At 45.1% G+C, this 16,864-nt stretch overlaps 1 protein-coding gene and 1 long non-coding RNA gene across 6 annotated transcripts in view; one reads left to right on the top strand and one right to left on the bottom strand.

Moving 5' to 3' along the window:
• The window catches only part of LOC116559481, a 138,977-nt gene extending 131,252 nt beyond the window's left edge, over positions 1–7,725 (bottom strand). Inside the window, exon 1 of the long non-coding RNA XR_004272471.1 lies at positions 7,261–7,725. This is a non-coding gene — a long non-coding RNA (uncharacterized LOC116559481). The remainder of the gene's footprint in view (positions 1–7,260) is intronic.
• Positions 4,579–16,864, top strand: part of ADAMTS9 (ADAM metallopeptidase with thrombospondin type 1 motif 9) — a 166,872-nt gene continuing 154,586 nt past the window's right edge. For 3 of the 5 annotated variants that reach the window (XM_032290403.1, XM_032290405.1, XM_032290401.1), the window contains exons 1-3: positions 4,579–5,049; positions 5,635–6,035; positions 11,058–11,220. In XM_032290403.1, coding sequence (XP_032146294.1) covers positions 4,935–5,049; positions 5,635–6,035; positions 11,058–11,220 — 679 coding nt within the window. In that variant the 5' untranslated portion in view covers positions 4,579–4,934. The remainder of the gene's footprint in view (positions 5,050–5,634; positions 6,036–11,057; positions 11,221–16,864) is intronic. The other 2 variants (XM_032290404.1, XM_032290402.1) reach the window with 1 other exon arrangement.

Genomic DNA, 16,864 nt, shown 5'->3' with positions numbered 1-16,864 from the left:
ATTAGTGGGATTCATACGGGGTTTTGAAGTCTGAGCAATAATGTGAGTATGGTCTTCAAGAATGACAAGTAAACACTGAGACCCTGGTGAGTGAACAGGCTGAAGATGGGATCACCTTCACAGAACCGCTATAAGCTGGTCATGAGATACACAGAGCCACCTCCGGAATGGAACTTTGACTTTCAGAGTACGGTCAAGAGAAGCTAGTTAGAACTCTAGATTTAGCATTAGAAGAAAAAATAATGTTCTCACAGATGGTATTCATCAGGCCAAATATAAATGCTGAATGATCATGATCAATTAGGTAAAGGTTTTTATGTTACTAGGCTCCTCTGATTAACGGAGATCACAAACTTTGGAGGTAACTGGCAATGCAGATCCCAACTGTACTTTCTGGCTCTGTAATGCCAGGCAAAGTCAGTTAATTTTGCTGAGTCTTATTTTAATCATAAGTAAAATAGGAAGGGTAAAACCTAGATGGCAAGATAGCTGTGAGGATTAAATAATAAGCACAAGTAACGCAATGAAGGGAATTTGTTATTATCAAAAATGATGTAAACTACCTTCTCTACACTACCTGCTGCTTGAAGTCAGTAGTTAGAAGTCTTTTTAAAAATACGCTAAGGTCATTCACTCACAGAGTAAGCAAAGACAACACAGTCTCTAACCCCCAGAGTCTGCAGATAGGAAACTGGACCAGAGAGGATATAATATACATGGTCTGATACTTAATAAGTACTCAAGCAAAGTTTCTCATTATTATTATTCAGACAAAAGATTTAAACCCAAATTATTTAGCACAATTGTCCTTTTCATTTCTTGTGATGTAAAATACATCTCCCTAAGATTATTTAGGCCCAGGTCATGGAGCCCAGCCACCACCAGGTCCCAGCTTGGTGATTCACCCACCAGAATGCAGTGCTACCAAGTACCAGGGGCTTATCTGTTTCCCAAATCATCTGATGCTGCTGACCACTCAGGAAACTATTCACTTGAATTCTGGCCCCTGGGCCCTCCCTACCATTTGGGTGTGGGTTTCCCCTTTCTGTGGAAATTGATGGCTTTACTTCAAGTCTCCTTCCTGCTGTTTCAGTGGCATTCGGCAAACAGAGTCATTTGTGATGTCATCACTCTCATTTCCATTGGCAGATTATCTCTCCCCAGTGACTAATATCAATCATTACTCCTCTGGGATCCAATTTTTATGAAGAATCAGCCAATGAAGACTCCCACTTAACCTACAATAACATTCAATTCCAGTAAAGCCCCAGAAGAAGAAAACAGGCTAAAAACTGTCCCTCCATTAACTCCAGGTGACCTTGAAAAGGTTTGCTTCTTTCAGAGCAAATTCTTACGAGGGGCCAATTTATTTTATTTTATTATTTCTTTTCTTTTGTAGAGACAAGGGCATGATATGTTGCCAAGGCTGATCTTGAACCATTGACCTCATGCGATCCTCCCACCTCAGCCTTCCAAAGTGCTAGGATTACAGGCATGAGTCACCATGCCTAGTCTTAAGAAATATTTCCTGAATACCTACTATGTGCCAGATCCCTTCTAACTACTTAGGAGAAAGTTGTGAAATATCAGTGAAATAGCTGACATGATTATCATTAAATACTTAGCATTAGAAGAAAAAGGGAGAGCTGAAGGAAAGTTAGACATAGAATAAAAGCTTGAGGCAATTTTCTGAATGACTGACTAGCCATTTTCCCACAGAGCAACTCTCCAAACATCCAGCAATGCTTCCGATTAATCACTTATTCAGGACATATGATAATAGCTATGAACATGAATGACTAAAACGGGGTTTGAATCATGTTTCTCACTTACTAGATTCACGGGTGGAGTGGGGGTCAAATTATTTCACTTTTTCAGATCTGGGTATGCTTATCGGTAAAATGAGATGACTGACGCTTCCTTCCTGAAAGAGCTGTTTTGAGAATTAAATTAAATGCTATAGGTTAGCCCATGGTAAATACTCAATAAGAGTACTTATTCAGATAAGAAGTAATTATTCAGAGAAAAGATTTTTGCCTGAATTATTTAGTTAGCTCAACTGTCCTTTTCATTTCTCATGATTTAAAAGACACTTTCCTAAGAGATATATATATATATATATATATATATATATATATATATTTTTTTTTTTGATACAGTTTCTCTCTTGTTGCCTAGGCTGGAGTGCAATGGCACAATCTTGGCTTACTACAACCTCCACCTCCTGGGTTCAGGTAATTCTCCTGCCTCAGCCTCCGGGGCAGCTGGGATTACAGGCATGTGCCACCACACCTGCCTAATTTTGTATTTTTAGTAGAGACATTGGTCAGGCTGGTGTCGAACTCCCCATCTCAGGATCTAACTGCCTCAGCCTCCGAAAGTGCTAGGATTACAGGTGTGAGCCACTGCACCGGCCTTCCTAAGATTCTTTAAGACTTTTTTTTACAGATGTAAATTCAGAAGCCAGCTAATACATTGAAGAAAGGATGAGCAGACTCGCTAAGGATGAGAAATTCAGAAACTTAGGCTCTTGGTCACCTCAGGAGGTCACCAAGAGATATTTTGTATCTTCCTGCCCTATCAGCTCTTGTGGATCAATGTTTTAAAACTGTAGACAAAGTTAATTCTTCAAGCCAAGTCCTAGAAAGAGAACAAAGGAGAGAGAGTACACAAAGGAGATTTCTGTCCCTACATATCATAATTTCTATACTGTTAGTTAACTCCTCTTTATCAGGAGGGATATGAGCTGAAAGAGAAAAACAATATTTAAAAGTTCTATATTTTTTAGTAATTTTACGATGGAAGTACTGGAATATTTTCCATAGGGATCAGCGAATAGATGGATTTCTTGATATTTTTCTGTTCCTTCCTAAATTCTGAGCAACTCCCAGACACTGTGATTGTAGGGAGTTTTGTTATATAAGGAAAAGAAAGATTGTGTATTAGAAGAAGTGCATTTTAGTGAATTATTTTGGAGTTCAAGGTTTAAATGCCATTCTCTAAAAATCTCGAATTGTGCATAGTACAGGTGTTATTTTACCATCTTTACATGTTACATACCCATTATGAAATTCCAGTACAGGTAATACAATTAGACCATTATCAATTCGGGTTAACAATTATTTGGCAAATTCATCTTACCAAGTCATTTTTACCCTTCATCAGAAGAAATATACGAATTAATATTTCAGGAATAGTTGACATTGCTAGCATATTGCGATTTGGTTCCTGGTTTGGCGAGATTTGGTATTTCTAGTCCTGAGTGCTAGCCTACCACGCAACAGAACTGCAACCCCGGTTCTAGGATACTTGGGCAAATATATATTAATTAGTCATATATTTTTTACCGATATTGTCATGTCCTTTCTCTTGAAATTAACACATTCTACCTTCCTGAGGGCTAAAGAAAAAGTGCCACTGAACCACCCAGGATGGAACAATTGTCACACACACACACACACACACACACACACACGTGCGCGCGCGCGAAGGTGTAGCTTGAAGCGTCTGCTATCAGCCTTTCCAGTCTTTCCAAGCATCTCAGGCTGAAAGCAAGCGGAAGTGATTGAGAAATCCCTCCAGGGACTGGTGCTTCCCCCAGGGATCTACAACTTTGCACTCCATTCCCCCTTCCCCTCCCATCTCTAAATCCCCGGGTAGTCTGGGGAGCCGGAGTCCCCGCCCCTTCTCACTGCCAAAGCTCATTCTAAACCTTTTTGGGGGGGCAGGCACCCAGAGAATGCTATGGACCCCACTGTGAATGGTGACAGAAATTGGTGGAAAGCACAGCTTAAACATTTTGCGAAATTTTCAAGAGACCACGTATTCGAAACACATTCTGACCTGCAGGATTAAGAACCCCATTTCTTAAACTCTTGATTTGGGGCGATTAAATCGAGAGTGGAGCTCAGGTGCCAAATCTTCTTCCGAGTGAAAACGTGTAGAAGGGAAGGTGCTCCTGCGCTGGGACACTTTCACTTGTAAGAAACCAGAAGAAGGGGACTGGTGGCAAGAGATGGGGACAGAAGAGAAAGGAAAGGAAAAGGAGAAATGGGAGAAACAGAGAGGGACCTGGTGGGATGGGAGAAGACAGACCTCACCGGGAAAAAGGGGAGAGGGGACAGAGTCCGAGAGGCACAGCAGCAGAGAGACCAGGGGGAGAAGAAGAAAGAGACTCGGAAGGGAAGAGAGAGGAGAGGAGAGGAGAGGAACTAGACGAGAGGGGAAGTGGCTGCACGCGCGCCAGGAAAGGGAGAAAACTTTCCGTGCTTTCCCTCCCCGGGGCAGGGAGTCTCAGAAAACCCCACTTCGGCGAGGTGGCGGGGACCACGACCAGCTGCCCGGCGCTGGCCAAGCCTCTGGCCTCCGCCTCTTGCAACCCGCAGGGCCTCCGGCTGCGAGTCCCTCACGGGCCGGCCGAGGAGGGGACTTGGTCTGGAAGGAGGCGGTCCCCGTTTGCCTCTCTTTCTCCTCCCCTCTCCTCCTCTTAGAGGCGTGCACCGGGGGCATTTGAGAGGCTGTGGACCCGCGGCCCCCCCGCCTCCGCCCCCCCAGCCCCCCATTCAAGAAGCAGCCCCGCTATCCCGGCCAGCACAGGGCGCCCGGCGCGCCTCGGAGCGCACGTTCCTCGCCTTCTCCTGCCCGCTCGCTGGACATTATGCGGCCAAGCAGCCGAGCCCCAGTCCTCCTCCTCCTCCTGCTTCTCCGGCTCCTCCTGCGGCCCGAGCAGCTCAGCTCTCGGCAGGCGGCGGCGTTGCTCAGCCGAGCGCAGACGGGACCCTCGCAGCGAGACCTCAGCGACTCCTAAAGTCAAAAGTTGGCGGCGGGCGCCGGGCTCCGCGCGCTCTCCACGGCCGCTGCCTCGCGTCGCTGCTGCAGCCAAGGAGGGCAGGAGGGAGGGGGTGGGAGCAGCGGGGGGAGGGGTGTAGAGCACCATGCAGTTTGTATCTTGGGCCACACTGCTAACGCTCCTGGTGCGGGACCTGGCCGAGATGGGGAGCCCAGACGCCGCGGCGGCCGTGCGCAAGGACAGGCTGCACCCAAGGCAAGGTAACGAGGCTCCGGCCCTGGCTTCGGCCCCCGGGACCCTGCCGCCCCTGTCGCTGCCTCCCGGTCCTAGCTCCCCGGAAGAGGCACAGCGCAGCTAAGGCCTCTCTCCTTTTCCTAGAAAGAATCATCTCCAGCTTTGCAGCCTCTCCCTTCTTTGGGTCATCCCCAACCAATTGCTAGAGAGGGACACTATGGAAAAGATTTTAGGCAACCCCCCCATCTTGCTGTTAGCCGGATATTTCCCGGTCCCCACTCCCATGCCGCAAACTAAAGTAACTTAGTAATTGGGGGCACCAGAGAGCATCATGTTTTATTTTATTCAGGTTATTTATCAATATCTGAAATCACATATATTTTGACTTGTTCATTGTCTGGCTGGGAATAGTGTATCCTCAGCACCTGGCACAGGTCCTGTTACTGGCACACAGTAGGTGCTTAGCAAATATTTGTCCACTGATAAAGGGTGAAGGGATTGACTCGAATGGGCTGGAAAATAAGGTCAGGACAAAGTCCCCGCCTTCATTTGAAATTAAAGCTTGGGGAAAAATGAATTATTGGTTCATATACCTCTGCTTCTCTCCGCAGTGAAATTATTAGAGACCCTGAGCGAATACGAAATCGTGTCTCCCATCCGAGTGAACGCTCTCGGAGAACCCTTTCCCACGAACGTGCACTTCAAAAGAAGGCGACGGAGCATTAACTCTGCCACTGACCCCTGGCCTGCCTTCGCCTCCTCCTCTTCCTCCTCTACCTCCTCCCATGCGCATTACCGCCTCTCCGCCTTTGGCCAGCAGTTTCTATTTAATCTCACCGCAAATGCCGGATTTATCGCTCCACTGTTCACTGTCACCCTCCTCGGGACGCCCGGGGTGAACCAGACCAAGTTTTATTCCGAAGAGGAAACGGAACTCAAGCACTGTTTCTACAAAGGCTATGTCAATACCAAGTCCGAGCACACGGCCGTCATCAGCCTCTGCTCAGGAATGGTAAGTGGGCGCGCGCCACCTCCTCTCCCCTTCCGCCTCCTCGCCCGCTTCTGGAAGACTTAATTGCCCTCTAAGCCTAGAGACCCTCACTGTGGCGAGACGAGGCTCCTGCGTTATGTATCAGTTAGAAACTCGTATGGTTTGGTTAGCTAGCTCTGTGCGTGCGCGTACACTGGCACGGAGAGCACACACCCGCCCCCAGGGGCTTCTGGATGTTTTAGAGCTTTCTGGAGTTTGGACTCGATTCAGCGGCGCATTGCCCAACGCTGCGAGGCGGCCTGGAAGTCAGTTTCCAAACTCGGAGAAAGTTTCTGGAGTCGAGGTTCCTTGCAGCAAACTTGGCCACCCCGGAGCGAAGCAGCTGAGATCAGGGCGGACCAGACTCTTTATTGGTGTGCCTTGCATCGGGAATGTGGGGCTGAGGACCCCCAGCCCAAGACACAGGGAATTCCTTCTGTGTGTGTTGTGGAAGGCGGTGCGTAATCTAGAGTCCCCGCTTTCTCTAAGGGCCTTTATTCACGCGCCAAGAACCCTGAGGCTGAACTGGATTGACAGAGAGCAGGTCCTGTCCCAGGAACGGAAGGGTGGGCCGAGGGCTCTGGGGGCGGGGGGAGAAGGCGGAGCCTACTCCGGACGCTTTGAATTGGGGTGGAACTGAGAGTGGGGGTGCAGCACAGTCCGACTCTGCACCCTACTGGCGGGGTGGCCAGGAAAAGCGGAATAGTGGGAGACCGCCTGGAGAGGCTGTCCGGACGTGATTTCGATTCCTCTGGGGTTTCTAACACTCATGGGTTCCAGGGAGTAGAGAGAGGGAGCCTGCGGCTCAGGTTTCCCTAGGGACCAAGGCAGGGCGGGGAGGCCACCTTCTTGCGCTGCCAAATACGCATTTAGCAAGGAATCGTTGGTTCCCCCGACTCCCTGCCGACCCCCGCGTGTGCCCTCCAGTGGGTCTTACAAGGCATCTCTCCCCCACTTTTCCACGACATTTGAGGACTCGCTGCTGTACCGTTCTGGCCCAAGCGAGGGTAGTCCTTGACTTTCCCAAAAGGCATGCGTTTCTGCTACGCGCGTGTGACGCAGAAACTTTCCCGGGTCAGTCTCTCCCGGCGCCTGGCGCCCTAAGCGCAATGGGGTCTTAGGCACTGTTCCCGGTGATGCCTTTACTCTTCCCGGAGCCCCCACAGTCCCTCCCTCCCTTTTTCTAAGTGCGGCTTTGGATACTCACCCCCGGACACTGGGCTGCTCCCTCCGTGCGCTGTCGTTCGTGGGTCTTCAAGTTCCCAAGCGCATCCTTCTCTGCCTCGCAATGGAAGGATCCGGTGGGGAGGGTGGCAAGCTTGAAGCCTGGGAGGGGGTAGTTCTAGGAATTCCTGCTGGGATTCTAGGAAAGGGATAAATCCCTTTAGCCCCCAGCAAAGCGCCCGGAGCCCTGGCGCCCGAAGTGCGATGTCGGGATTGTTTGGGGGTGGGCGGAGACGGCAGCTTGGCGAAGTGGGAGGGGGTGCTGCGGTGAGTCATCGCTGCCCCAGCACCTAGGGCAAAAAGCTCAGGAATCCTTCGGGTCTTTGAAAGGCTAAGGCCGGAGTAGGCAGAAGTCTGCAGTCTGAGCCCATAATCTGGAGTGCCCCCAGATTCCAAGATAGTAACCCCCAGTTCTAGGACCGTAGGGATAGGGTTGCGTGTGTACGTCAAGTTTGTAAACAGTCTTTACTCCTCCTCTCTCCCCGCCTCCACACCAGCTGAAGCCGAGTGGCCCCAGCAGTTGTATAAATATTTTACTGCGCAGGACCTTCATTTTCATTGGCAGTGTTAGGTGGTAACGTGCACGTGGGTTCTTTGGGAACTGAGGACTGGGGTTTCAGGAACAACTACCTGGACTGTGATCCCTTCATTTATATTGCATTTAATTTGCAGTCTGCCTCTTTGGGGGAAAAGGGCCCGCCTATACGGGCTCTGGCTCTTTGTATCTTCAGCCATTAATCTAGCTCCAAAACCCTTGCCCCTTTGTCTTCCTTCGCCTAGTCTTGTCGCTACTTAGGAGTCTTTCAGGAAATTTCTCACTCTGTGGAGTGGGCTGTGCCATCCTTCCGCCCCTAGTCAGTTGTCAATTTTTCTGAATTTCATCTGAGATGTGTCGCTCACCTCTTAACATCTCTACCCTAATTCTAACCCTCTTCACTTCTCTCCGCCTCTCTCCTTAGGACTGATGTCTAAGACATATTACACGGGGCTACTTCTCCAGTCTTTCTCCTCCATCCTTGCCACAGACTGCTAACTCCATTTGGCATTTAAGACTATTTACAGCGTACTCATTCAGATCCACATGCCCAGTCTCAGCTTCAGGTCATGGATCTTACACTGCTTTCTCTGTATCCCACCCCCAATCCTAGTCTTTGTTGCCTTTGTGCCTTTGAATTTACTTGGTCTTCTCACTCAGCTTCACATGCTCAAATCCTACCCTTTCTTTGCAGGTGTAATTTACATCTCTTCTTCCCCAGAAGACCTTTTCATAGTCCCCAAGGCTGAAGTCATCTCTTCCCCTCCACCTTCATAGACACTTCTGAGAGTCTCTCTTATGATGCTTAGTATGTTCTACATTGCATCAAGGTTCTTGGCATACATGCCTTCTCCCTTTCTCCTTGGCACCAGGGTCAGCATCAACTCATTTTTCTCCCATATTGGAGCTTTTTTTGTTGTATAAACTTAGTAAATATGTTTGAATAAATAGTCACCTTAACCAAGAAAAGATAACTCTTAGGCCCACCTTTGTGAATCAACAGCACAATTAATTTTGACATCATATTGATATGATTTAGTGAGCTCTTAATATGTGCCTGGCACTATAATAAGTACTTTACATATGTATTATTGCATCCAAATCCACCAAGAACCCAATCCTCAAAACAATGAATTTTACTGACAAAAAATCTGAGGCTTTGAGAGCTGAGCTGGATACTTGCCCAAAGTCTCACAGCTAGTAAGTGGCAGGGTTGGGATTTCAGCCCAGTCTCTCTGATCTGTGCACTTAACCATAGACCTAAGACAGATCCTGTGCTCCTGAAGAGAACTTCAGGGTTCTTTTCTAAAAGGCACAGGACTAAAGTCAGGTTAGACTTCCTCCCTCTGTGTCTTGGTTTCCCCATTTACCAATCAAAGGTGGCAAATCTTCACGAGCTGAGCTCCCTGGCTCTTTCCCAGGATTTGTGTCTCTGGTAGGCTTCACATGTTGTGATATGCTCTCTGATTTGTGCTCAGAGACCACCCAACTTGTGTATTGAAAACAGGCAGAGAATAAATTTATTAAACCACTTCTTTTCTGGCAACCAGCTACTCTGCCTCTTAGTCTGACCACACCTGGGCTGCCCTCATCTTAAACCAGGGGCTCAGAAATCACGTGGAGAGCTTTTAAAACATAAATGTTCGAGATCCATCCCTAGAAATTCTGAATCTGTGATTGGGGGTAATGCCCCAAATCTAATTTAAAAACAGCAACAAACAAAAGCTTCCCAGGCAACTTTAAATCTAGCTGTTTTGGGGAACCAATGTCTTAGCCTAGTGCTACTCATACTTTATCATGCGTAAGGATATCCTGGGAGCTCATTAACATTTCAATTATTGGGCCCTATCCCTAGAGATTTTGATTCGCTAGATCAGATTTGGAGTGTAGCACAATTATTTGAATTTCTAATAAGCTCCTGGATGATGCTGATGCGGATGCAGCTACTGATGTTCAGGGATTCATTACTCCTGTCAATAGAAGGATGGAAGGCATCATATTTTGTTTCCAGCATGGGAAATGGGAAAGTGGAAGAGAAGAGAGGAACTTGATTTTGCCTCATAAACACCACTCACCAACATGGCATGGGGAATATTTCAGTGTTCTTGTAATTATTGGTTTGAGTGGTTCAATCTTGAGGTACCATTTATCATTTGCAAAAACTTGGGTGTGTAGGGTAAAGAAGAAAAAGTGACTTGCAAGATGCTTAGAATGATTAGTAAGAGCAACTTTTATCCTAATGGATAGAGGCTAATACTGGCAACACCAACACAAAAACCGTTCGTGAGTTCTAACCCTTTGCAAAGTGTAGCACTGAATTATCATGGTCTCATTTACTCTGCACAGTAGCTCTTTACATTAAGTATCTTTATCCCCAACTGACAAACAAGGCAGCTTAAGCTCAGAGTGGTAAGAAACTTGCCCAACGTGGATATGTAGGTTGTGGTGCTGAAACTGGAAACTAGGGCAGTCTGGCTTCAAACCTTTGCAGGACATCACTCCCTATTTTGCAAAGGAAAGGGTTGGTGAGAGGACCATGTGCCAGTGTTACAGGTGGTACCACCTTGAATGCATTGTGACCAACATTTGCTTCCTGAGTTTGAATCAATGGGAAGACTTCAGTAGGCCAGCTTTTCCAGCTGGAGTGCATATTTGTCCCTAAGTTTCCAGGCTCTCTAAGTTTCCAAGTCTCTTTTAACAGCCTGTAGGAATGATTGGAACTTGAGCCCTAAAGAATTATTTCTTAGAGACAGATTTGGATAGCAGGTGCAATCAACTGGAGTCACATCAAGAATAAGGTACTGATACGACACTTTGGGATGCTGAGCCAGGAGTTGAAGACCAGCCTGAGTAACATATTGAGACCCCATCTCTACAAAAAGTAAAATATTTAGCTGGACATCATCACATGCACCTATAATCCCAGCTACTCAGGAGGCTGAGGTGGGGGATTGCTTGAGCCCAGGAGTTCAAGGCTGGGTGAGAGAGCAAGACCCTATTTCTAAAATAATAAGGATAGTAAATAATAAATAATTTTTAGAAAATGTTCTGATATGACCAGTGAAAATAAACCACCTCTCTGCATATGTTGCAGCATTTTTAGTCTAAACAACCCTCCTGAAAAAGAGATTGGGTAAAATGACACCATCTTTACTCTAGCTGTTCTTTTGGAAACGTTCTTTTGTTTTTTTCCTCCCAAGGGCTGAGTTATATTAAATCAACCTCTCATCTCTCTTTATTTGCAGCTGGGCACATTCCGGTCCCATGATGGGGATTATTTTATTGAACCACTACAGTCCATGGATGAACAAGAAGATGAAGAGGGACAAAACAAACCTCACATCATTTATAGGCGCAGCACCCCTCAGAGAGAACCCTCAATGGGAAGACATGCATGTGACACCTCAGGTATTTGCTTCTTGCTTAAGCAGAGAGCCCAGCTCTTGGAGATGGCTAAATTGCTATACTATGAAGATGTAGCTCTTTCAGTCTACAAAGTGCTATGTTATGCATTGTTCTTTATTCAGTCCTCAAATGAGGTAGGGATACATACCCCACTGTAGAGATGTGGAGACTAAAGAGAGGTTTAGTACCTTGTCCAAGGCGCACAGCTAAGAAGTTACAAAGTCAGGATTTGAACTCAAAGCAGTGACTCCATGCCCTCTATGGGCAGAGCTGCCTCTTCTGTTGAAATTGCTGATTTTTAGTATTAAGCTTGAGTAATATTGAGGTCATGATAGCAGTACCCTCAGTCAGCAAATGCTTGTATTTTCTTGGCGTCTTCTGTTCATTTGGGTGTTTTTCTTGTTTCACAGAAATGTCTTATAAAGGAAACTCACGAGAATGTATATGTGTTCATTTAATGTTTCCTATAAACTTCAGGTTTGCTCATGTTCTGTGACTTCAGGAACTGTAGGAAGGTACCTGTGGGTTATACTGTGAAGTACCAATCAACCAGTCAAATTCTATGTGCCCTCTGCTAGTCTCCTTCCATCCCAGCCAGATTCTTGGAGGTTATATGCTGACATCTTTGGCCATTGTCAGGGATATGTCATTCTGGGCACCCTGGTCTGTGTTTCTTCATCTGCAGTCTTGTGGCAACATTTCACTGTCTCAGATGCCTGGTTACTTTGCGCCAGGTGATAGGTTATCCTATGAAATAATTCCTCAATTTGGTCCCACATCTTAGGATACCTGACAAAATACTTAAAAAAAAATTCTTGGATTTCCTGTCTCTAAAACTTTATCCTTCTTTCTATTCTTTATTTTTAAAATTGCTTCTCCAAATTAAATAGCATCTCAGGTCTTTCTGGTATCTCCAAACAAGGCCAAAATTCAAGACCAACAGGGCATTTCCTCAGATGCTCCCCAGAGCATCACTTACGTCACCTTGTACCTGTACCAGGTTGTTCCAGTGGAACAGTATGCAGTGTCCTATTCTCTCTTGGAATTATTATTTCTAAAGTGAATCCTTTAATAAAAGATAATATTGACCATTTAAAATCTGGAAGTAGTCAAATTTAAGGGTGTAGTATTGTAGGTCTTTTGGCTTTATTCCATCCAGTTCTGTGTTTTACCACCAGAACAAGATGGAATTTAACTGAACCATTCTGTCAATTAGACTATAAAGACCAAAGATATATTAGGAGCAGAGGGGCAAGTGTGCTCAGATACATCAAAAACAATAGTTTAAGCAGCAGGTATGGAGTCAAGACTGCCAGCCACCAGCCAGTTTAATGGATAGGACATTCACATTTTTGACTGTGCTAGTAAAACCATTGGCCTAAACTTGTTGGCTTCCTAAATCTTTATTAGCAAGCATACATTTTAGATGTGTGTATTAATGTATACATAACATGAAATAGAAATGAAATTTGTGACTCCCTCCTTCCATCTTATATGTTCAGAAGACACATTTGGAATATTTTTTTCACTGATAAATTCATTGACCAATGATACTTCATGATCTTCTTCTCCCCTAAAGTGGCTACAGGTCAACATTTTTTTTAAATGACTATTTATTATGGTTTTATTCTGCATATGCATTATGCAAAGCACTTTACCTGCACTACCTTGCTTAGTCCTTATCACAAACCTATGAGGCAGGTGCCATTCCTAACTCCATTGTATAATACCCAGAAAAGGAGCTGAGATTTACAGAGATGAAGTAGTTTGTCCAAGATCTCACAGCTAGTCCACAGTGACCATGCTTGTCTGTTTTATTCCATGGCCATTTTCTCTGTGCGGGAGTCTGTGTGGAAAAGAGAGTGGCGGCAGAAAGAGAAAGTCTTAATGAGTACTGTCATTTAAGAAATCTTCAAGGTTTGTTTAAAATATTAATTGTCCAAGTCAATGGACATTTGATTTCCTGGGCTGGAGGAAATGTCATTGTGAAATCCTGTTAAAAACACAAAGCAGAGTGAATCTTAAAAGTGTCAAGCTCAAGGATGATGGCAGATGCCTTAAAGCCTGTTCGGATTCCAGTCATTATTAAGATTGGGGCCTTTAAGCACCACCTTCCAAATAACCAGTGCCAGTATTTTTAGTTTTTCTCCTAGCGTTTGCTTGCTGCTGACCAATACGGCGTGCTGTTCCTTCATCCTCTGTGATGAACCAGGAGCCCAGCAGTTTTTGATCAGCTCTTCCAAAAGTTGCTGGTGGGCTGTGCCACTCTCTTCCAGCTACTTCTGCACCCCTTCTTTTAATTTAGATGTAGGAGGCTCAGAACAGTTTGGAATATGGCAGGATTCACCAGCAGGTATCAGAGGAATGCACCAACAGGTCAAGGAATCCTCTGAAGCCTTTGCACAGGGAGTGAAAGTAGGTTGGGGTGAGTGTAGTTCCTTTTCCCAGAGAGAAAATGGGTTGCCTAGCCATAGCAATTCATTCAGAGTCAGTGATTCACCTTCCCTCCCAATTCCCACTCTAGAGCAGAGGTTGGTAACCAAGAGTGACCTTAGAAGTACCCTGGAAGCCTCATACAAATGCAGATTCTTAAACAAACAAACAAACAAACCCCTCTCCCAGGCAAAAGTGATGAAGCAAAAATCAGTATTTTTAATAGTGCTCCAAGTGATTCAGATGCTTAGCTAAATTTGAGAGTCCCTGCTAAAGTTGGGTTTAAGGCAGTAGTCATTATCTGTCACTTGCTGTTGGCATTGCTGTGAACTTGACTTTCCATATCAGTGCTTTCCATGTCTCCTCTTCTCATAGGATGATAGAATATTTGAGCTGGAGGAGTCCTTAGCAGCCCAGTCTAGTCCAATGCTCGAATTCTGTGCAGATAAAGAAACTGAAGTTACAGGATGTTAAGATACTTCCTCCCAGGAGTGATACCCTATGTATTCAACACCAACTCAACCGAACTTTCCCCAGCCTTGGGAGAGAGACCTCCTGCTGAGCTAGTGGTAACCCTTTAGTTGCTGATCATGGGAGTCAGAGCAGGGCAGGACACAATGGCTGTGACACTTCCGTGTGCAGATGGAATATGTCTTGGTCATTTCTGACTCTTGAGGTATGCCTAACTTTCAAAAAAGGATTCTGAGATTACTTATGTTAAAAAGGCAAGTGTAGAAGGAGTCTACTGCAATGAAAACTCTGTGAGTTTAGAAAGGAGTCTACAACTCTGTTTATTCATTCATGTGTGCTTTTATTCAATTAGCCATCAAGTCTTTAGTGAGCAACTCCTCTGTGCCATGAGGAGAAAACCAGGAACTGTCCATATTCCTGGTGAGTTGCATGACTTCAAGCACACTTTAGAGTATAAGTAAAAGGCCAGGCATGGTGGCTCATGCCTATAATCCCAGCTTTTTGGGAGGCCAAGGCAGGTGGATCATGAGGTCAGGCATTCGCGACCAGCCTGGCCAACATAGTGAAACCTTGTCTCTACTAAAAATACAAGAAATTAGCTGGTTGTGGTGGTGGGCACCTATAATCCCAGCTACTTGGGAGGCTGAGGCAAGAGAATTGCTTGAACCTAGAGGTGGAGGTTGCAGTGAGCCGAGATTGTACCTCCAGCCTGGGAAACTCAGCCTGGGCAACAGTGTGAGACTCCATCACATTAAAAAAAAAAAAAAAAGAAGAAGAAGAAGAAGTAAGAATAACACATACGTTCCAAGGTTGTAGTTAGGGCTAAATGAGACTGAAATAATGAAAACTCCCAGGACAGTGTTTAGCAGGTGGTAGACAATCATAGAATGATAGATTTTTTTTAAGCGTTTGTGAAATTAGAAAACAAAACACCACCATGAGGAAAAGAACAAAATACTAAAATTCAGAGCTAATGGCCTAGCACTTCTGGGTAATCAAGAAAGGTTTAGGGGATTTGCCCAAGGTCACCCTGCCAGCTAGTAGCAAGGCTGAGGGTGCTTCCTGTCCCCTTGATTCCTCTGTACCCAATGCAGCATTTAAACATTTTCTTTCTTGTAAGGTTCTCTTGGCCCAGTGGCTGCCCTTCCCAGTGGTCTCTGTTTTGTCATCCCTGGTTATGTCTATGTGTATACATTTGGGGGATTTGACTGTCTCTGCATTTCTTTGTCTTTTCATTCTATTTGTGAGCTCCTTAGGGTTCAGGATGGAAAGCGGGGTGTCTCTTCTCCCTATGGCATGCCCTTGTGACTGCAGTGTCTTTTACACACCAGATCCTCAGTAAAATTCACTGTGCTCGCTGCCTGCCAGCCCCACACACCAGGGGGTCAAGTGAAAGGCTTATGGGAGCCCTTTGGAGAGTAGGTTGCTTTTATAAGCCACTTCCTGTGGGTCCTTCCCATTGCTTGTTTCCGGATAACATCCCAAGTTCTGCTTCACAGACATTCCCTATTTGACCCTGAATTTTGCACAACAGGATTTAGTTGTTCTTATCAGTGCTTCCTGGTAGGTGGGTAAGAGAAAGGCAGGGAAGAAGGCTGTTTTGTTTGCCTGGGCCTGAAAGACTAGTGTTTTTCTCTAACTAAAACTTCTCCCTCACCTTCCTGTCTCAGCAAGGACAGGTGATTTTTGTTTCTTAAGGCATTTAAGAACTGTATTATACTCTGTGACCCATCAATGCTATGCCTAAAAACAATAGTTGGACACTTTTGTAAAGGTGTTTATGAACGTGATCCAGCAGCAGTCTTGTCTAGGCCAACACACTAATTCTGTGCAGATAAGGAAACTGAAAGTGCTGTTATAGCAAAAGACTGGAAACAACCTAAGCGCTCTTCAGGAGGGAGATAGATCAATACATTATGGGGCAGGCATATAATGGATTCCTATACAGCCATTAAAAATGATGGCCCGGATTTATGTTACCAACATAGAAATATATATTAAGTGATAAACTAGTATGTTTGGTAGGATCTCATTTTTTTTTAATGATAAACTGTGTTTGGGACACATGTGTAAACAGAAAATCTGACGTAAAGACATGGAAATATTAACAGTGATTATTTATGGTTACTGGGAACACAGGCAATCTTTACTTTTGAAATTTTGTATCCTTATATTGTGTGACTCCTTTGCCATGTTTCTATAATAGTTTCATAATCAGAAAATACAGAAAAAATGAAATGCGGATAGTGGCATGGATTTATTTTGCTAGACCCATTTAACTTGTCACTGGAGACCAACAGCCAAGCCAAATTTTGGTCTCTTAGGATCTAGGACCTTAGAACTGGAGATTAACAGGCCTTTTTTTTTTTTTTTTTTTTTTTTTTTTTGGAATGAGGCAGTCTCAATAACCAGATAGAAATCCTGCCTTGTGTCCATTTCTTTGGGACATCTGTGGCTGGTTAAAGTTGAATCTCCCATTCAACGCAGCTAAATTGCCTTATGTGTGTTGTACTGACCTTGGTATTGTTAGGATTTAATCTCCATTAGGCACTAGGGACTCTGTTTATCACTCCCATTAGAAGGTACTATCACTTTCTAACTGGGATTTCAAGGCTGCACTTACAAAGGCTGGAAAACATAAGATGATAATTAAAGTCATCATCTGTTAGGATCTTATGCGCATATGGCATCAGTATGCTATGCGCTTTATACACATTATCATATGTAATACATTCATCAATAC

The sequence above is a fragment of the Sapajus apella genome, unplaced genomic scaffold (genome assembly GCF_009761245.1).
Source record: "Sapajus apella isolate SASKATOON/1434 unplaced genomic scaffold, GSC_monkey_1.0 scaffold23, whole genome shotgun sequence".
Taxonomy (NCBI): Eukaryota; Metazoa; Chordata; class Mammalia; order Primates; family Cebidae; genus Sapajus; species Sapajus apella.
This window is presented reverse-complemented; position numbering and strand designations above follow the sequence as displayed.